We start from the raw sequence: 22,334 nt of genomic DNA, 5'->3' as shown, positions 1-22,334 counted from the left end.
CACAATGAACTGTCACAGGATAAATATCCAGAAGCTACCCCCTTTTCTTTAGTTAGTTATTGAATCACTTTCCTTAACAGATATCGGGGCAACGTAGAGCAATAGACAAATCGAATATACAACTTTTTTGTGTGCAATTAAAATACAAATCTGCACATTGCTGTTTGGGGTGAAATGTTACCATATCAAACTGGAAAGATCTGGATTCAGTGGTACCTCGGGTTAAGAACTTAATTCATTCCAGAGGTCCGTTCTTAACCTGAAACGGTGCTTAACCTGAGGTGCGCTTTCGCTAATGGGGCCTCCTGCTGCCGCTGCGCCACTGGCGCACAGTTTCTGTTCTTATCTGGGGCAAAGTTCTTAACCTGGAGCAACCACTTCCTGGTTAGTGGCGTTTGTAACCCGAAGCGTCTGTAACCCAAGGTACCACTATACAAATAAGTGTTTTTAGCCAACATCTAAACCCCAACAATGAGGAAGACAAATGTAGCTGCAGAGGAGATCATTTCAAAAATAAGAGGCCCCACTACAGAGAAGGCCCTTCTGTGCATTCCCAGTTGCATCAAGAAACAAAATCTTGTGGCATCTTGCAAAGTAGACTAGTCCATGGAAGCTTATGCTATGATACGTCCAAGATGCCAGAGGACGGTTTCTGTTCCGGATTGCCTCAAAAGTTCATTCCAATATCCTTTTCTTTAATTTTCTCATTCTCCCAAGTTCATATTCTTTTGACGTTCGTACATTTTCTCTCTGGGGTCATAAGAATGGAGTGTGCAGTTTTGTAGTGATTAGTAAACCAGTGTCTCTCACTGATTTAGTGTTTTGCCTGAAGGAAGAAAGCTCTGCGAGGAGTTCCAGAAACCTAAATCTCTTGTCAAGTCAGCTGCGGACTTTGCAATAAAAATGGCTAATTAACTGGTAATCCTTTCATGCTAGGGAATGGATTTCCATGGTGCACTGTTCCCAGGAAGGAAAGGATTTGAAGAATTACATTATACACAGTTCTTTCTGTAAGGAAGCGTAGCATTAACCTTGACCTCTGCTTAAGTTAATCTTTGAAAGATCATTTAAATTTGACAGATGAATTCAGAAAGTTATGGCACCGACTGTCAGGGAAGCAGTGTTCAGCATTTCATGTAAATTTATTCTTATCTCCAATGAAAGACTCACGTACCTGTTATATCAAGCACTGCAGGGGATGACATATAGTACCTATGAACTGTTTCTAAAAGCTGAGCCCCGTGACCTTCTCCTTGGAATGGAGGCAATATCAGCATTTGGCTACACATAGAACAAGAAAAAAAAATACTTAGCAAAAAATAATAACTACAGTCGTACCTTGGTTTTTGAACAGAACGTGTTCAAACCGTTTGAAAACCAAGGCGCGGCTTCCGATTGGCTGCAGGTGAAAGCCGCGTGGGATGTTTGGCTTCCGAAAATGGTTCAAAAACCGCGACACTCACTTTCGGGTTTCGATCGTTCGGGAGCCAAGGCATTTGAGATCCACTGTATACTCAACCCCCAGAAAACTTATTTACAGATTTATTCACAGCGAATTGCAATCTCTCTATACATAAGGCTTTACATACAAAAACCTTATAGACTCCGAACAAAATTTGAGTTTGAGATTTCACCCCCATTTCAGATGAAGACAATGAAATAAATAAATGCAAAGCCAGCCAAGAGTTTTAAAATTTCTTTTACAAAAAAGCCCACAAAATTAACACAATTATAAACAAGTATTGGGAACTTCAACAGTACTCTCTTCTGAAATAAAAGGCAAGGCACGTGCTATGCTGCCAATTACCTTACACGTGGCCGGGTTTTGTCTGGGTACACATAGTAATTATAGACTGTCATATAGCCTACGGTCGCAAAGAGCGTAGCTCCATCCTTATTATACTTCTCAAATCTGCAGATAAAACAGAAAGCCAAGCAGGTCAATTACAGTCGCGCTCCCATGCAGTGTCCATTTTCTTTTCCATTCTCTGACTGAATTTCCAGTGTCAGCAAGCTACTCTGTGAGGGCCCAATGGGTACACCTGCTATGTTCTGAATGTACAATTCACTTAATTGGTGTGCAGCAACTTGGATAAATCAGACCTCTTTACAGCACTTCAGCGCACTTGCCTATTATAAAGATGAATAGGTGGCAAGTAAAAGAAAACACAGGCAAAGCTCATTTTACTGTTTAAGCCGTACATTCAGGGCTCCAACGGACAACAGTATTTAATTTGGCTCTATTCTCAAGGTCTCGCAGAGCATAATGGACACAAACTCCAGCCTGATAAACAATAGTTTTCCCTTTCCTGGGAAAAATATCATTATACTGTCCCCAATAATTGGCCAGCCACAATTAAAATGCAGCCTTTGTGGAGGTAATAAGGTCCACTGTTGCTTTAGAACTGTACTTACACTAGAAAGTAGTTCCATCTTTCATCATCCACGTCAATAAAGCTAGCTGTTTCAATAAACCACATCAAGAAGGTCTGAAGCCTTTCATGATACTCTCGAAAGCCTGGGCATGTCATGTCAGCCTAGGGAAAAAGCCAGGAGAAGTCAGGTGAAACTCTTCACCAAAGGGAAGAGAGCACATCACAGAGCTTTATAAAGTGCCTCTGTTGGAAACTGTTTTTATTAACGCGCTGAAAGTGATCTTGGAGAAATAGCAACGTTTTACATATCGCAATTACTTGAGGGTCACTTAAAAGTTGCCATGAAAGCTCTATCTGAAGGCCCTATCCCCACCACCACCAAACACACACTTTTTACCTTGTATATTTGATACTTTACATCTTCGCCAGCTTCTTCGTTATGCACAGAATATGTATGTAACAATGTCCCAAATGGCTTGAAATTAACCTCTTTTTCCAGCAGGGATACAAAGTCATCTGTACTTGTGCTAAAGCCTGGTGGAACAATTTCTCTAATTTTACTTTCCACATCATCTGCCTGAAAACAAGAGGTGGGGAGATAAAGAGAGAGAGAGATGCAGTGAGAATAAGGAATTGACTACCGTATTTCTAGAATTCACATAGGGTGGCATGCTTACGCCCTGTGATTGCTGAAGCGCTATTTAAAGCACCCAACGTGGTTTCCAAAAATTTTGCACAGATCTTCGTCCCAGACACAACAAAATGGTACACATGGGACCTTGCCGCTAAGCCCCCCCTTGTGGCCCTTTGTTTACAAAGCTCAAAGCATTCATACGTACCCCCTAGTTCGTTATCACATTGTTCAAATCTACTCTTTCAAGGGATCCACCAGTAATATGTTATAATGATACTGCAGCATTCCCGGTTTAAGAAGGGCAAACTGCCTGTCCCCCTTATTGGAGGCAAAAAACCGGCCTGATCCCTTATACCGTTATTGATGCTCACAAGTGTGGACACAGATACACAATAGGTAATGTTGTGGCCTGCTCTTCAGTCTCCTTCCTTTTGAGGTAAGGCAGGGCAGGAGGTTAAAACATACAAGGTCAAGCAGGATCTTGAATATTATCAGCACTGAAATAAGAAGTGTGCATGTTAAGTAAACTTAACTGCTGAGTCGGGAAGACAACATTCCTGATGAGTCATTGTGCTTTGGGTAATATACTACTGTAATGGTAAGATATTTCAGTTTAATAGTAGGTTAAACTGAAGCATTTTACTTCAGAAAACAGCTTTTCCACAAACACAAGATTCAGATTCTTTCTTTCTTTCTTTTAAAAATGGGGAACTGGCATTTCATTACAGTAGTAAAGAAGCTAGTAACCTTTTACCATAAGAGCCTAAGAAAAGGGAAATTTTAAGACAGTGTTATTTGAACCACTCCCCCACCCCAATAATGGTCAGTGCCACTAGCTCATTAAACTTTAGATCAGCTAAAAGGAAGAAAAAACAAGAGGAGAATCTAGTTTAGATTCTTGACTCTCAAGAGTTGCCCTAAACAACTTCCTCCCTTCTTGCCTGCTGGTAAGTCCTGACTAGGCACCTCAGTGCACTTATTAAATGCAGTCAGTGCAACTTTGGTCTGCTGCTATGCTAGTTGGGCAGGCCCACTGTATCTGCTTCTTGTAGACGTCTACCATTCAATATGGAATTCTTAAGTGAAGTCTTTGATCACTCTTTCTGAGTAACACGTGTGCAATACAATCCCACACCCTCAAGGCTAAGCAAAAGCAACCCAAACAAATTAGGTTATTTAAGGAACTAACTGGCAGCAACAGGACAAACTCTTTTCCAGCCTGAATTCTGGTTTACACATACAAGGAAAAAACCCAAACACTCAAGTGTCAAGAAAGTACAGACTTGGGAGCATGGTGGCAAGCCAATATAATTTATGCGCTAGAGACTCAAGAGAGAAAAAAAAGGAACTTCTTTTGCCCAAAGAATTTTTTTAATGCAATTTAACCAAAAGGGTGGGGAGGTTTTACAAGCAAAACTGAATTAAGATTAGCCTTGTTAAACAGGCAAATTGAATGTTACAGACTATCAGCTGAGCAGACATCATAATCCCTTTCAGGCCCCCAAAAGACCACTTGATTGAATACATTTACTACTTCTCCTTAACCATGAATATTTGATGAAGTTTCACAATAACGTATTGCCGCTTCTCACCAGGCAATAAAACTTAATGAATTGGTCTCAACTTAACAAAACCCTAACCCCCTCAATACAACCCCTAAAAGCCTGACATTACATTCAACAAAATGAGCTTACATTCTATTCAAACCCGGCTCCCAACAATGAGTCCAGGTTTTTACTTAATGGAGTTTGCCGTGAGTTCAGCTGTAATGTTTGTATTGTATCTATTTCCATAAGGGCTGACACAAGAACACTTTGTGTTAACTTACTAAGCAGCTCTTTCACACCGTTTACATGCATGATAAGTATTAATTCTAAACCAAGACCCTTGCTACTTAGCATTCAAAACAGGGAAATTAAGACGCTTAGGACAAAATACACTACAAAAGGCTAATACAACACACTACTAATTCCTGTTCTTTCAACTGGAGTCCCCCTAAGTAGAAGCAATGCACCTGCAAATGAATAATACTTTACAATCAGCTATATCTGGGGGATGTAGAATATGGGCAGAGTTCAGTCTACACACACTCCATTATTAATGGTTTGGTGCCACCAACTTTCATATTTAAACAGCCTTATATTCCTAAAGAGCCATTATGTGTGTCATGTACGGTAGCTCTACGACACTTGATTTTGTCTTGTGCCACTGATTAGACACCTTCAAATAAAAATTAAGAACATTTTCCTAAATTAAATTTATTTAGTAAAAGTGCAGCAAGAACGTGCCTACAGCTAAATTAGGAATACTAAATGAGTTCCTAAAGAGTATTTTTTTTGAAAAATAAAACTATTCAGGAGTGATAGAATTGCAGATTTTAAAATGTATGTTTTAACAGGGAAGAGAGGTGGACGAAAGTCATAGCTAATTCCCTTTCCCCCATATAGAACCCCTTTGTTACTATTTCTCAATATTTTACTAATATAACACACTACATACTATGCCATGTATCATATCATGCACCTAATGTAAAGAAACACCTTTTGGGTAGATTTTACCTATTCTGAAGTCCTGCCAGGGCCAGCCCTAAGGCAAGGCTGGGTGGTGCAAGGCGCCAGGGCCACCAGGGGGGGCGCCGCACTGCACCCGCAAATACGGCCGCGCTGGGAAACGGGGTGGGGGTGCTGGAGGGATCTTCGCACCACGGCACCGGGGCGCCAGATATGCTTAATACGGCCCTGAGTCCTGCTAAGGACTTCTTATTGTGTTCTACTCCCTCCTGCATGGGTGGGGTACCTGTGGCATTCAGGATGTTATTTATTGGTTGATAACCCACCCTTCCTCGGTTCGTTTGATCCCAGACAGGTTGCCACTTAACAGTAATGCTGCTCATATCATCCCAATCAGCGCGACCAACTGTAAGTGACGATGGAGTTACAGTTCAGCAAAATCTTGATGGCCACAGGTTCCCTATTCCCAATCTACTGAAGGGCAGTTTTGTTCCATGCAGGGGTGTAAAATCTTTTGCAACAGTTAGAAGCAAGAGTACGCAAAGAGAAAGTTGGCAGGGAGATGGATATCTGAATATTCAAGAGAAAAGAGGGTTCCCGTTCCTCCTGGCACATTCTAGTATGTTATTCTCCCACAAAGCATCTCAGCCTTCCTTTTAGACAATAAGCAGTGGTGGAGAAATGCCAATTATGATAAAGGTTCAAGTCTACCTAGAAGTTACAGCCTCTGGTTTACAAGGCCTTCCTTCAAACGACCACAGAAGTGGAGCATAAGCGCTCTGCATAACCTCAAGGCCATATATATTCCCAAGTTGAGCTGTATCCACAGCAGAGGTTCTGAAGAGGCACCTGAGGCAGCCTTTACTCAAATTTGGCCCTGCTTCTTGGAAAGGCATTTGGAGGGGGGGGAGTGTGAATATACAGCTAGAAAGAGGGGGCCAAGAAGACTAAAATAGAGAGAAAACAACAACATGTAGGTAAGGGGAGAAAGAGAATAGAAGGAAAAGGTGTATACAAAAAAAGGCTGCATTAAAAACAACAAAAATGTGTTAAAGAACAATTAAAGATGGTAAAGTGGTGGTAGGGTGGGGGGAGAAAGATGATAGTCCACACCACATTTCTTTACATTTGGCCTGTCCCTCCAATATGTATAAGTTTTGGATTTCTAAGATGGACTAGCTAGATTTAAAAACAAGAAATGCAGCACTAAATACACAGGCAGCTATATATACGGCCTGCTCCTATTGGAAAGGAGGAACAGTGGTCAAGATTAGCGTTATTCTGCAACGTATATGGCCTTGGTAAACAACTGTGTGGCGTTATAACTTCTATCTCAGAAAATCTTAAATCGGAGATATGCTGTATTACTGAACTTGCTGATATTAACACACTCTGGCCGTAACCACGAGTGTGGAAAATGGGGTCTTCCAGATGTTCTAGGGACTCCCAATTCCCACCACTCCAGATCACTGGACCACATCTGGAGGATCACAGGTTCTTCATCACTGCTAAAGACACTAATTTGGTAGGAAGTCTTAATGAACTCAATGGGATTTAGGCTTGGAATAGGCATCGTTAAGAAAAACAACCAGTTTGGGAATACCCCAGAAAAGAAGCGGTAAGGAAAAAAAGTGTAAGCCTCAGAAATATCTAGGGCTAACATTTTTTATGCATTAAACTACTTGACCAATCTCCTGCTGAACGGTTCTTTGATTTTGAAACAGGATGGAAGTCTGACGAGGGAAGTGTATTGCTAAACCTGGTGAATACCCTTGTTTGTGTTTATGAATGTGGTGTGCAAGGCAGCTAGCTCCTAACACCTGCCCCTTAATGTGGCTTTGCTGCCCCTTCCCCCAATACACGTCCTCAATACTTGTGCCTTAATATCCCACAATTGTGTTTAATTCAGTGAGGACAAATGCAGAAGATGGGGAGGGATAATCTGTATCAGATACATCACAGAATGTAAGAACGCCCCTTTCCCCATGACATTCCACTTGACATGTGCAAGTATTCATTCTGCCGAACAAGAAGCCTTACATTCAGGCAGACACTTGAGATGATTTAGGGATCTAAAACTTACTTTAGATTTAGGACATTTAGCATAACTAGAATGGTAAATGCGGGACATGGCTGCACAGAAGGAATTTCACCAAATAATTTAAACACAAATAAAAAATATACCAAATTTTGCAGATGCACTTATACAACTTCTATGTCTATGCCCCATGAAAACAGCCAACTTCTTGATGGAGACCAGGGTGGCAGATGTTACTTCTCTTTGTGCAGTTTTGTGAAGAACCACACAATGCTTCAGATGTATATACTGAAGAGGTGCCTTTGCAAAGCAATTCCAGAAAGTATACATTAGGAATGAATGAATTAGTTGCTTTCTAATCAGTGTCAGTTTCACATTTTTTTTACCTGTTAATGGTCACATTAATTAGTAACTTTTCCCAAAAATAAATAAATTTCAAAACACATGTTAATGCTCAATTCGAATTTGCTAGCTTTCACGCTTCTCCAAATATTGCCATGAAGTTCTCATCAGTTTAAATGTATTTCAACTGATGAGAACTTCACTGCAACATTTGGACAAGCGTGGAATCTAGCAAATTCAAACTGAGCATTAGTTCACGATGTGTTGAGCAGGTCACCTTATGTAGGAATTCGTAACAGTGATGTTACTTGAGCACCCACGCTATACATTTAGTTAAGACCAACTTTGAGTAACCAATCACAGAAATGCTAGTCTAGAAATCCAATCTCTGAAAAAGAGTTTTTAAAAAACAATGGAGGGTCAAAAAGTCTGGGTTAAAAGTCAAGCTGAAATCTAGTTGAGAGATGGTGTAGTGCAAGTGTTGACAAACTTTTTTGAGCCTGTGGGCACACTTACAAACCAGAGAAGTTGCAGTGAGCACCACACACTACAATCCAGGCTATTGGTTACAACAGAATGCTTGTTTCAAACCTTATTTCAGTGGGAGGAAGGTGACTAGGTGGGTAATAACAAAGGCCTCTTTGGGAATGTGAGTATAATATTGGTGACTGGTGATGGTGCAGCATCAGACTGAGTTGTGAACGAGGAAGTCTCTGGTCTGAGCCTTGCCTCTGCTGAGAACTTAGTAAATTTTCTGTGTGCTGCTCTCCACCAGACCCAGACCCTCCCTCGTCTGCAATATGAGGGATAAGGATACTGACTTCACTTACAGAGTTGTTACAACCATTTCATTCATAAATAATGAGATTCTGTATGAAGGGATGTAATGAAACTGGTGCCGCAGATAATTAATCACAACAACTTCTGTGATTTTCAGGGGGTAAATTTCTGTGTGATTTTGAGGAGGTACAGTTCTCTGAAACAGCTATCTGCTATAGCTAGAATCAATGGATGACCAACTCCTTTGTGGCAATTTATGAATTGGGGCCTCTGGTGAGCTTGTCTTAAATGTATAAAAATAAAAGCTCTGCTGCATATATGCAAATTAAGGCTCCTTCAGTTTTAAATGAGTAAACAAACACTTCTGTACTGCATGAAGCTTATGTTTTTTAAAACAGTTGCTCCTAATCAATGCACCACTCACACTGAGAAATTTCTGTACAGATTACATCTTAAGGAGAAACAAACCTGTTTTTATGCAGTGCTATTGTTTTTCCTCAGTGTGTACCAAACTGGATTTTAAACGTTACTCTTAAAAGCGGCAAATATATACCCGAACTGCAAATTTTTTCCAAATGTTTTAATATGTTTTAAGGAACTGGTGTTCATCCCAAGTACTTTAAAGATGTTTAGTCATTTGGGTGCTGCTATATCGCTCTTCCTGAAATTTCTTTAGGCTTTACACACAGGACACAGAAGTGACATAGTGTTCCAATCCACCACCTGGAGTGCTTATGGACCCAAGGAGACAGGCAGAGTGGATGAATTTGTATGATGAGCTTTAAACAATGCAGAAAAGGCTTTGGCCAAGAAGCAGATCTTAAGAGCAGCAATTTGAAGGAAAAGTATAGTTTTCCTTTCGGATAAGAAAACTACCGTTGGTTCTGTGAGAAAGGATTGCCATTTAACAAAGTTGTATACTGCTTTGAGTGTTGCTGAAATGGAAAAATACAGTACTGTAGAATTATGTAAGAAAGGGGGGGATCTGAATGATCAAAATCACCATCTGTATAATTTCCACTGATTTAAGTGATAAGTGCAATGGTGCAGGATTTTGGGAACAAGCATGAGGTCGTAAAAAACTTGAGAAGAGTAAAATGAAGGGTTCAGCTACAATGAAAAACTTATCTATCTAAGGTGACATCTGAACATTTGACTTTACCTCCACACAGTCAAAGTTCTCATTAACTTTGGATGTATAATCAATGCGAAACAGTGTTGACAAGTTACCAGCAATGTAGTACAAAAGAATCTTCAGTCCCTTGTAACCAAAGGCAACTTCACTGCAGGAGAAAGAAAAATTAGGTTATGGCTGAATGCTAATCAACTCCACCAAGAAAATTAACTTCTCCTATACAGATAGATGTCATTAATGTTAAAAATTATGAAGGATTTACCACACTTTTAAAAACAAAACATTCAGTGTTGCCTTTAAAAATTCCTTCAATTCACCCAAACATAACATTATGGTCTAGTCCAGGGGTCAGCAAACTTTTTCAGCAGGGGGCCGGTCCACTGTCCCTCAGACCTTGTAGCGGGCCGGGCTATATTTTGAAAAAAAATATGAATGAATTCCTATGCCCCACAAATAACCCAGAGATGCATTTTAAATAAAAGGACACATTCTACTCATGTAAAAACACCAGGCAGGCCCCACAAATAACCCAGAGATGCATTTTAAATAAAAGGACACATTCTACTCATGTAAAAACATGCTGATTCCCGGACTGTCTGTGGGCTGGATTTAGAAGGCAATTGGGCCGCATCCGGCCCCCGGGCCTTAGTTGGGGACCCCTGCTCTAGTTATTTCTCTAATTGCATCTCATGAAACAAATTAGCCCAATTTACAAGTTCGTCAGTGATACAGGTACAGCAGATATTTCACCTTACACATGTATGGCTACATTTATATACTTTGCAGAATAGGCAGAGTTTGTGTTATTTTTGTCAGTGTCAGCTAGGGTTGGGTATTGATATATTGTCCAAAACTAGTTTGAAGTCCATATTGTGTTATCAGTTTCATAATTTCTGACCTGGCAATATACAGTATCATGAATCATGATGTTTTTGTGTATGTGCTATGCAGAAATAATTCTGCGGCAAAAAACCATGAAGCCAGCCAATGCCTCCATCCTTATTTCAGACATCGTGATATATCAGTATATCACGATGTTTAGCTGGTGATATACCATGATGTTGCAAGCAGGTAGGGCTTGCAACCTTGCAACCACAGAAAATTACAGGGCCATGCAAGAATGCTCACTAGAATAGCTGCTCTAGTACAAATATGTAATATTAATTTCAACTTCTTAACTTATTTCTGACACTTTCTTGCATCACTTACTCATCCCCAAAAACTTGGTGGCTGAACTCTGGATGAAATGTTGTATTGTCATCTTCCAAATCCTCCTGAAAACGGACTGATGAGAAAAAGCACTGATTATAAGCTTTGCCAACATGTTTTACTTAATTCACAGAAGTCCAAACCAGTTAATACTTCCTTGCCTTCTTCTGCCACAAAGGTCTGCCGGAGTTAGGCTTTCTTCAGTTATAATATCCCATAGTTTTACTTTCTAAACATTAAATATAAATATTCTCCTATTACAAAAACTATCTTATGTTAATTTAGCTGGTGGGCGGAAGTGCGGATTCTTTTCTTCTGAACTTTGGGGGGGGGGTAGCTGTTTGTTCCAGAATTCCCTAGAGAAGGTGAATGCATGCTTCCTTAAGACTTATTTCTTGATTTGTCATTAAATTTTAGGGCTGCTTCACAGAACATGCCCAAAGGTGACCTACGGTAGTAATATTTTTAAAAATAAATAAGAATGATAAAGTGAATATTCTCTATACTTTCAGTTTAAGTCTGTCAGTGAAAGTCAAAATGTAGACAAAAATCAATTCAATGCATAGCTAACAACAGCCTTAACATGTGGTACTCTTTGCCAATTCCTAGATGTGGGAGGCAAATTGCTGCACAATAGTTGCTGTTTCTCCCCCAGTGTAAACAATTTGACTGTAACCTGCAGGTTGCAATTTGGTGACAATTACTGTACATTGTTGGTTTATGCTGTCCTCCACTCAGCAAGCAGCACACACTTAACATTTAACAGATGAGGAGTGGGGAAAGTACTTGCCCCAAGACCAGCAAATTCAACGTTGAACAGATATTTAAAGCTGGGTCCAACACACTACAGTATTTGATTTCACGAGTTCAGTGCTGACAGAAGCGATGATAATTTCAATCAGACAACTTTCAGGCATATTCAGTACACAGCTAGTTGAGAGGATGGAAAGTGTGTGCTGTGAACTGCCATCAGTGTTGTTTCTGTTCACTCCTTTCTGCAATAGTAATTAGGCAGTGATGCACCCGTACACAGGAACAGAAAAAAAGTGAACAAAGACAGTTCTCTGGTGCTCTGCTAACTCTTAAGACTCCGAAGGGAGGCTCAAAGCAAAACCTAAAACATTGCCAAATTTAAGTATCAAAGCTATAATTTCAAAACCTTACCTAATTTTAGGTGAACTGCTTCATTGGTATTACACTTATACTCGGCCAATTTCTTTTCCATAGCAGAAAGCCCTAGGAAAACACATTTAAATAAGTTCTCGCCGCAATTCAAACAATTTTCAAATAACGTTATCACTTTGACTTATCCAACATAAAACTGTAGAGAAATAAATTGGAAATAGGTAGTGCTTTTAAGCATGAGTTGTCATGTTAATACAAAACAAGGAAACCTGTAAGTCTGAGATGCTATAGAACAGCGTTTCTCAACCGCTGTTCCGCGGCACACTAGTGTGCCGCGAGACGCTGGCTGGTGTGCTGCGACGTGCTGCGACGAGAAGGGCGATTTGCATTGTCACGTGCCTGGCGGCCGCCAGTACTCACCACTGACCCGCCAGAAAGCAATATTTCTCCTCCTCTTTCCCAAAGCTCAGTGCAAACGAGCCTGGCAGCCGCCAATACACAGCGCTGACCCACCGGAAAGCAATATTTGGCAAGTGTTTCTTACAGTCATAATTACAATATAGGGCGGCACAGAGTTAAATTTTTTAACTTTTTTAATGGTGGTGTGCCTCGTGATTTTTTCCACGGAACAAGTGTGCCGTGGCCCAAAAAAGGTTGAGAAACACTGCTATAGAACCACAGAAGCCCACAAGATCCTGCAGTAAGCTCTCAGTTCTTTTAAAATTCAGGTAGTTACTTGCCTGAGGCAAGTAAAAATTATTCCCAGGTGATCAAGCAAAGGTGCTATACACATTGGCTCTCAATGTGGGCTGGTATCATAGAATTGTAGAGTTGAAAGGGACAAGGGCCATTTAGTTCATCCCCTGCAATGCAGGAATCTTACCTGAGATTAAGAGTCTCATGCTCTACTGATTGAGCTAGGCTAATACTTTAAACATATTGCCCTTCGCCAGAGGGCAATGCTACCCTCGCCATGCCATGCACAACTGTGGAATGCTGCTTATTTGCAAGACAAAAATGTGACCTCTTTCGTCCTGTGCCTCAGCAGCAAGAATTCATTCACATCTCCTAGCCCTGCCATAACAGCCATTAACACTCAAGATCTTGCATGGCTGAGATTTATTTTGGTTCAGCCAAAACAGTCACAGATCTCCTGCACAACCCTGCAGGGTTATTTTTCTCCCACACAGGAAAAGGGCATTTTCAGTGGCAAATAAAGTGCTACTGCTAAATGGGGCTTCAAAACAAACAAACAAACAAACAAATCTAGCTGTCTGGTGTTTTTTTCCCAATGGTTTTGCTAAAATTATTTCATTAACGCCACAGAAAAAATAAGAGGAATTATAAATATGGTTTAAGTCAGAACTTGGCTGAGGAACACATAATACAAATGTTTGTTACATTTAGCACTACTACAGTGTTAAGTAAGGAGCCAATAATAATGGAACCACACACAGCCTCTTAACAGTGCATTACAACAGACAGAGAAATCATAAAGTGGTCCTCCAAAACTCTCAGGAATTGTCAAGTGGTCTCCGGGGGAAAAAATGCATTGTCATTGGTTAAAGGAGAGTACAAAGGAGCCAGGTGGACTGTCAAGGCACATAAGATACCACTACATGAAATGAAGTTTCAGAAAGGGAATTATAAAATTAGCCATACCAATTCCAGGTAAAATAATTTTTTATTATTGTTTATTATTGTCCAAGACAACATTTGGTACATATAAAAATATGATCAGTAACCACACTGCAGAGCTCGGAAGTTTACGTTCAGTTGATTGATCTGTTAACCTCTGTGTGCTGCCTAGGGTTACATTTTCAGTTCATGGTAAACACCATTTTGTTGTTTTTACACTTGCACTGACATGTTGCACATCCTTTCTTCTATCCACAAAAAGAACTTCTCCGTAGGATACAGAGATACATCAACTGTAGTCAGCACACATGTCAGTTCTCCATTTTCAAGTGTCCATCCCAAGTCTTCAAGACTTGGAATGACAGAAATCTGTATATGCTGTATCACCATGCTCTGACAGCAAACTTTTTTCAGTTATTTCAGTAATGTTCCACTAACTTCTTGTTGCTTGGGAGTGTGGAGGAAGTTTAATATGCCTGTGAGTCAGCTTCTTATCTCCACTCAAACTTTTGAGCAATACAGTGGTACCCCGGGTTACAGACGCTTCAGGTTACAGACTCTTCAGGTTACAGACTCTGCTAACCCAAAAATAATACCTTAAGAACTTTGCTTCAGGATGAGAACAGAAATCGTGTGGCGGCAGCACAGCAGCAGCAGGAGGCCCCATTAGCTAAAGTGGTATCTCAGGTTAAGAACAGTTTCAGGTTAAGAACGGACCTCCAGAACAAATTAAGTTCTTAACCCAAGGTACCACTGTACTTATAATTCTGCTCAGCTGACCAGCAGGTTCACTGTTGCCCCCACTCCCAAGATTTCTTCTACTCTAAGCAAAATTCATAAATGCGGCAGCTAGACTGGGAGTGGTCGCCGAGACTGTATAACACCGGTCCTGAAAGACTGGCTCCCAGTACATTTCCAAGCACAATTCAAAGTGTTGGTGCTGACCTTTAAAGCCCTAAATGGCCTTGGCCCTTGAACCAGGCAGAGGGCCTTCTCGGTAGTGCCACCCACCCTGCGGAACGCCCTCCCATCAGATGTCAAGGAAATAAACAACTATCTGACTTTTAGAAGACATCTGAAGTCAGCCCTGTATCAGGAAATCGTTAATGTCTGATGTTTTACATTTTTTTATATGGGTGGGGTATTATTATTAGTATTTCACAAACAGGCTATTAGTTACAATATTAAAGCAGTGACATAATCAATACCAAGCATTTTGAAGACCAGAATGAACCCTAACATCATTATGAATCTTCAGTGTAGGGTATACTAGAGGAAGACGCCAAGCATCTGTGAGTTTGCGTACAGGCATTCTAGCAAGATCATAAAGTTTAAGGTAGTCATCTAGAGCAGGCATCCCCAACCTGCGGCCCTCCAGATGTTGAGGCCTACAACTCCCATGATCCCTAGCTAACAGGGCCAGTGGTCAGGGATGATGAAAATTGTAGTCCAAAACATCTGGAGGGCCGAAGGTTGGGGATGCCTGATCTAGAGCTTTGGCTGTGGATAACTCTCTTAGCTGGAACAATAAGGTATGAAGTTGTATCAAAATCCTCTCTTCCATTTGCCACATATATTCCTGTGCCCCCAAGCAGCAACCATGTTTTTTTTAACAAGGTTGATTTATCACTTATGTTGCTGGCAGGGATAGCCAAAGATGAGCATTCTTCTAGCAATACTGTACATGCCATTCCCATGCATTATTTAGCCTGGAGTTTTCCAAACTGTGTGTCATTACACTTTCGTGTGTTGACTGCACTGTGTAGGTGTATTGCATGAACACTCCCCATGCTCCTCCTGGAGCTGGAAAGTGGTTAGTGTAACAACTGGATGCTTCTTTTAAGTAACTGATTTTTCCCTTTTGTTTGTAGTCAGAGTAGGAAGTATCATATCACACCACACATTTGTTTTCACCTGTCCATACAATTAAACTTTTGAATTATATATCAATGCACATTCTCTTCAAACTTGATTCTCTGGAATGCTGCCTCTTGCTCCTTTGCAAGTCCTTGCTCAATTACATGTCTCAAACAATCATGTGTCAACTCTTGACAAAATCTGCAGGTCTTTGCATTGCAGGTATCTCCTCAAAGAACTGACAGGATCAATTGCTATTTACCTGCAGAGCAATGTAAAAAGAGGTTGACTGAGGCCTTATCAGTATGACCAGTGAAGCCAAGGATAGAAAGTGAACAGGGATCTGGGATGCAGATCAAATGACCTAGACAAACACTAGAATAAATGAACAATGTTCTTAATATCTGCCTTTTCCCAACACCCTCTCCTCCCTCCTAGCAACCATTGCCTAGCATCTGTTACCATGGGACCCTCTCTAATGTTCCATCTTCCTGACCACTGTGACCTGTGGACTATATACCACATGAGCCTCTTTCTCAAGTCCTCCTTTCCCAAATTCCACCTCCTTGGGCAAAAATATTGCAGCCATCCTATGGCCTGTAGACCAGCACTTCTTTAACTTTCTGTGTCCTCCTACCTGGCATGCTCCCCAAGAAGATAAAAGATAGGATACATGCTGTTCTTATAAGTTAGGTGGTGGCAGTTGCTTGCTTTCCATTGAGGGCAACAGTCCCATCTCTCCCCAACTCATTTTTACTAAAAATGGCATTCACACTCTCATTTAACTTAGAACACAGCAATTTATTACATTACACAAATTCAACATGAAGATAAAACACCCTCAACTTCTAAGCTTTGAATTTTAAGAATCTATAAAGTGGTGGCATGTAAAAATTGTCATAATTATGAACAGATGTTAAAAAAATAAACTTCACAATAAACCTTGTGAAGATGGTTAGGAGGGAAAAATAAACTTGGTAACTTTGATAAGATTGTACACAACAAACAAAAATATGAAAACTGTTTGACCTTCCTGCAAGATGGCAGCCAAACTACCGGTAATAAGAATTTTTTTTCTGGCAACCTAGATTTTTAAAAAAACACTTACATGCTCTTAACCCCCACCCTTCAAAAAATGCATGCATCCTTAATTTTAGGGAAGTGGTCTAGTTTACTGTGTGGAGACACCTTCAAATGATTAACACACCAAGGGTGTGTTAAGTGCTTTCGATACAGCAGCAGATCAAAAGCTAACATTGTTTAGCGCAATAGCAGCCAAACATTTCAACAAATGTACCATGTCCAACATATCAGAGCACCATTCCAATACAACTGCAATTACATATTGCAGTACACACATTTCTTCCCAACCTCCACCCATGCCTTGATGTGGTTTTGACACTAGCCTAATGAGCTAGAGAGAAGCCAGAACAGTATAGGAATCTAATATGCCATAGCCAGGCCTGGGGAACAAACCAAGTCCAGGACCTTCATGACTGCATGCATGCCCCAGATTGGTTAGCTAGATAAGTGGACTTAACTAACCTAAGTCCACCAACTTAACTGACCTATTCAGAGTATGATTTAGTTCAGGGATCCCCAAACTGCGGCCCTCCAGATGTTTTGGCCTACAACTCCCATGATCCCTAGCTAACAAGACCAGTGGTTGGGGAAGATGGGAATTGTAGTCCAAAACATCTGGAGGGCCGAAGTTTGGGGATGCCTGATTTAGTTGCATATTAACCTATGCACTTAACACAATAATAATATTTTTGAGCTAGTCACAGATAAAATGGCACACCAAGGACACTGGTGGTTCCATGGTAGAATTCTTGCCTGCCATGCAGGAGGCCTAGGTTCAATTATTGGCCAATGCAACTTGCCATTAATGCCTACCTCTGGGATAGCTCAGTCAGTAAAGCATGAGACTCTTAATCTTAGGGTGGTGGGTTCAAGTCCATGGTGGGCATTACAGGGGGTTGAACTCGTGGACCTTTTCCAACTCTACCATTCTATGATTCTACCCTAAGGCTCCAAATATCAAGCAGTACATAGAAAGCCTTGGTCTTTAAATCAGCATGGGTACAAAAACCTTGCCGATTCAGAACGGAAAAAAGACAGATGTACCCAAAGTTAGAATAAAACTGCAAGCATCACAAGTAAGGGGTCGGGCGGCACTTCAGAACAGAAGCAATCTCATAGCAAGGCATGGGGCTGAGCATCTCCGCCCTTCAAGCATTTTATTTTTTCCCAAGGGGGAGGAAGTGGCGCTTAATTCTGGCACAGCGGCAGGGGGCCCGTTTTAGGAACGGGTCCAGACCCACCTGTCGAAACCCAAGCGAACCGCAGTGCCTATGCTTCGTCCTTTACTTTCCTGACAGGCCGTCAGTGCCTGACAGGGTGGGGATGGGGGGCTGCTCTGCCCCCCAGCCCACGTCGCACCCCATGGCAGTTCCTCCCCCCCCCACCTACCCCGAGGTCCTATAAGTTGCCCGCCCTCTAATGGCAACGGGTCCGAGTGAACTTCGAGGCGGCCACGAATTTCAGGGCCGGGTTCGGAGGCAGCCCAAAGGCGGAGACGTTTTTCCCAGTCAGAGAGGAAGAAACCAGCCCACCCGGGTAACCGGCAGCCGTTTTCCCGCGCAGCAGAGACCGCAGCTTCCCGGGGCCACTGGGACGGGACGGGGGGGCACTTCCAGCTCATGCCTTGCCGGCCTCCCCGGCCTCAGGGAGGCCTAACCCAAGCAGCCGGCCAGCCTCTCATTCTCTCCCGCCATGACCCGCTTACCCGCCATTTCCGAAGCGGCGGCGGCAGCGGCGGCCTCGGGCGCCAAGTGAAGCCCTCCGAGTCAGCCCAACTGAGCAAATCAAGCCGCGCGCCCACACGCCGGAAACGCACGCACGCCCACACGCTGGAAACGCGCGCACTTCCGTTCTCTCTAGGCTCCAGGCTAGAGAGGAGAGACGCGGGCAAAACGTTAGGAGCGCCAGCGCATGCGCGGCGTTCTGAGAAGCGCCCTTCCTCCATGGTCTGACGCTGACCTTCGCGCAGAACTCCATTCCCAAGGGCTTATTTGCATAGCTCCGCCCATCTCCCTTCTAACGCTCCGCCCTCTCGGGATGTACGCCGGGCTATACCCGTTGGGATGGGAGAAATTCGTTTTAGTTCGCATTGAAACCGAATTTATCAAATGTATCTGCAAACCAATGTTCAGCAACAACAAAATGCGTGTGTGCACATAAGAATGAATCCGTTGGCATCCGTCTGTCATAGGAGACAATGGACCAGAACCTGCAAGAGAAACTTTTTTAATTCTTAATATACTCTATTGTGCGAATGCATGTCTGTGCAAAAGAGTTGTTTTAATTGTAATAAATAAATAAATAAATAAATAAATAAATAAATAAATAAATAAATAAATAAAAATACCATAAATGTGCCTTCAGCAGCTGGTTGTGGGAAAAGGCAGCCTGCAGCCTTTCCTTTGGGCTGATGGAAACAAAATGGAAATACTGTAAAGGGCACAGAGGGAGACAGCACCCTGCAAAACATCACCACAGGCAGGGGTTTTCTTCAGCCAGAACTCGCATATACTCTGTTCCGTCACCTCTCAGGTGGGCACCACCATTGCCATTCTAAGAGAACAAGGGAGGTGTTCGTCATGATTTCTGGCACATCTTTTCCTAGAAAAACAGCACTGACCACAGGTATATATACACAAACAAACCCCATCACCCACAAACAGGAAATATCCCAATCAAACAGGTCTCCTCATAGGAGCAGTGCGAGTGGGGGCTCGGCGCACCACGTAGGAGACCCCACCCCAGGCATAGTAATAGGGGCAATCTCATCCTTTATTTCTACACTGTGGCTCCAGTCCAAATCATCCATCAGCTGGGCTATTCCCTGGACGCAGGCCTGGCCAGGATGCCTGAGGTAGCTACAGTACTTTGGCTCTTTAAAGAGTTAAATCACATGCCTGGAAGCAGTTTGATAAAGCCCAAGTTAGTGTTTAATGTGTATGCTAAACAGTCAAAGCTATTTTAAACATCAGCTCCATTCATTACTACCAATCTAGTGTAATAACACATTTGATACTACAGGATAATATCCCAATCACAGGTAACAGAATTAAATAACAAGTAACAAATGAGGAAAATAATGAATGCTGAATATTTCAGTAACAAAACTGTTAACATGGAATGCATAGCTCTTCAAAGCGAAAAATTAGCTGGGGACGATAATGGTGTAAATCAAGAAACACACAGTTTCCAAGTGGGTTTTTTTAATAGCTAATGTTTTTATTATTTAAATTTTGTTAGTGTATAAAATCTCCCCTAAGTGTGGCTAAAATCTAGAATGTGATGTTAATTGTGCATTCAGGACAATCCTAAACATCACCCAGCTTGCTACCCAGTTGGCAACAAAAATAAAATAAAAACCATGGGGCATTTGCCTTGCCCCAGATGCCACACAAAACCCAAGACCCAGCCACACCCAGACTGTCTGAAGAGTCCAAGACTAGACCTGTGGGATGGGACAATTTTCATAGGCAGGCAGGTAGACACAGGCTTAGGCTCTGGATGTCATAGGTGCCGCCAACTCCTAGGGGCTGTGGGGGCTACGGCACCCACAACAAAATATTTGAGGGGGCCGGGCCCACACAAAGTTCATGGGCATTCCCATTCAAATGGTGAGTGTGCACTGCATCATGTGATTGATTATGTGGGGCAGGGCTTAACTGTGCCCCCACAATATTTTATTCAAGTTGGCACCCCTGTTGAATGTGGCAGCCCACTAGAAAAGGCTGTGCCTACATCAGGGGTACCTCCAGGTGGTGTTTGATTAGTTTAGCCTCAATCAGCATGGCTAGTGCAGAGGAGCGATGGGAGTTGTAATACACAACATCTGGAGTGCATCATGTTGACTAGCCCTCCCTAACCTACAATGTGAGGCCACTCACTTGGCTCTCACATTACCCAGGTTGTATTTTGCACCACCTAGTCCTCTGCCATCCTATCTACACACGCAACCCCAGCATTCATACCCTCCTCTATGCCTGACTTCCTGGTTCATCACAGCAACAGGTGACTGCTACTTCAGTTCCGCATAGCCAGGTTGTGATCCTGCATTCCAAAAGGAACCGTGAGTGTTCCACCAGAAATAGCAGCAGTGGGCCTTATTTTTTATTCATTTACTCAATCTATATTATAGCCCACCTATCCTCCCAAAGGAGATCTGGGCGGCATTCGGGTGAGATCTTTCTACACAGAGCATTCGTGTACCTTTGTTTCCCTTGTGTGGAGGAGACACTGCTACCGTTTGCTGAGGGAGAGAGGAAGGAAGGTTTAGTTAGCCAATCCAGAGTTAAGCAATTCACTTTGTGTTGTTTAACGCAACAGGGCGGAGGCATGGAGGAGGGGGGTGGGTTATTGGTTTGTTTTTGTTCTTATATATTTTGTGGTTTTTTTATCTTGTGTTTTAATGTTGTGAACCACCCTGAGATGTATGGAAGAAGGGCGGTATAAATAATAATAATAATAATAATAATAATAATAATAATAATAATAATAATACTTGAAAGAGAAGATTCTCCCTTCTTTTGTGAACTTGTCTGGGGTACATTCCACACATAGGGACCAACTCCTAAGGGCCAATGTCCCTTCAGCCTCCCCAATAAAATATTTGAGGGGGCAGGGTGCCCCCCAAACTTTATGGGCAGTGCCATTCAAATGGCATGTATGTGCCACGTTTTGTGATCAATTATGCGGGGTGGGACTTACATGCCCCACCCAATATTTTATTCAAGTTGGCACCCCTGATTCCCCAGCTGGAAGAATTAAAGATCAGGATCCTGTTGGGCCCTCTGTGAGTGTAGTCTTGAGGCAGGTTCTAAATAAGAGAAGTACCAGCAATCGGCTCTTCCAATATTTTTTCAGAGGCCACACACTTTGTGCAATGTGCCTTTAACCATAGTGCCCCCTTGCACTGTTCTAAGTGTGCACAATGTAAGACTGTGGTGCCTTGGTTCTCAAATGGCATGGTTCCCAAACAGCGAAAACCTGGAAATAAGTGTTCCGGTTTTCAACCGTTTTTTGGAAGCCAAACATCCGATGTGGCTGTCGGCTATTGTTTCCTGGGCACCTGCACCAATCAGAAGCTTGTTTTTCGAACATTTTGGAAGAGAAACGGACTTCCAGAACGGATTGTTTGGCGCTTTTGTTTTTGCTATTTATTTTGCGTTTTTGTTTTTGAGGCCTTTTCGGTTAATTTGTTTTTGTGACTGTGGAACCCAGTTCAGCTACTGATTGTGTGACCATGGAAATGGATAAAAAGCCCCCCACCCCACCCAAACAATGACTATTATCAGTGCAGGTAAGAATTTTTTAAAGTTTTTTTATCATCTACAATACTGTCTTATTTAATTTATAGTACAATACATTGATTATTGCTTTCATTTTATGGATCAATGGTCTTGTTAGATACGGTAGTAAAATACATGTTAAATTGCTGTTTTAGGGGTTGTTTTTAAAAGTCTGGAACAGATTAATCTGTTTTGCATTACTTTCTATGGGAAAGCACACCTTGGTTTTGGAACGGACTAAGTTTGAGAACCAAGGTACCACTGTAGATATTTAGCCACATATCCAGCCATTGACCTGCTTCTGTGGGTGTGCTGCAACTGGATGG

At 42.0% G+C, this 22,334-nt stretch overlaps 2 protein-coding genes across 6 annotated transcripts in view; one reads left to right on the top strand and one right to left on the bottom strand.

Annotated features, from left to right (window-relative positions):
- SLC25A12 (solute carrier family 25 member 12) overlaps window positions 1-22,334 on the top strand; it is a 101,682-nt gene that overhangs the window by 21,923 nt on the left and 57,425 nt on the right. The gene's annotated exons all lie outside the window — the stretch shown is intronic.
- The window catches only part of HAT1 (histone acetyltransferase 1), a 35,420-nt gene that overhangs the window by 8,969 nt on the left and 4,117 nt on the right, over window positions 1-22,334 (bottom strand). Inside the window, exons 2-10 of one of the 5 annotated variants that reach the window (XM_088657816.1) lie at window positions 20,930-20,969; window positions 19,074-19,279; window positions 12,188-12,259; window positions 11,024-11,099; window positions 9,842-9,962; window positions 2,773-2,952; window positions 2,416-2,537; window positions 1,808-1,912; window positions 1,175-1,281 (exon numbers count right to left, since the gene is read on the bottom strand). In XM_088657816.1, the coding sequence (XP_088513942.1) occupies window positions 1,175-1,281; window positions 1,808-1,912; window positions 2,416-2,537; window positions 2,773-2,952; window positions 9,842-9,962; window positions 11,024-11,099; window positions 12,188-12,248 (772 nt within the window). In that variant the 5' untranslated portion in view covers window positions 12,249-12,259; window positions 19,074-19,279; window positions 20,930-20,969. Of the gene's footprint in view, window positions 1-1,174; window positions 1,282-1,807; window positions 1,913-2,415; window positions 2,538-2,772; window positions 2,953-9,841; window positions 9,963-11,023; window positions 11,100-12,187; window positions 12,260-18,115; window positions 18,530-19,073; window positions 19,280-20,929; window positions 20,970-22,334 lie in introns of those variants that run through there. The other 4 variants (XM_088657857.1, XM_088657750.1, XM_088657879.1 and 1 more) reach the window with 4 other exon arrangements.

This window comes from Zootoca vivipara, chromosome 1 (genome assembly GCF_965207765.1).
Source record: "Zootoca vivipara chromosome 1, rZooViv2.hap1.1, whole genome shotgun sequence".
Classification (NCBI taxonomy): Eukaryota; Metazoa; Chordata; class Lepidosauria; order Squamata; family Lacertidae; genus Zootoca; species Zootoca vivipara.
Note: the sequence above shows the minus strand (reverse complement) of the source record. Positions and strands in the feature narration are given on the sequence as shown.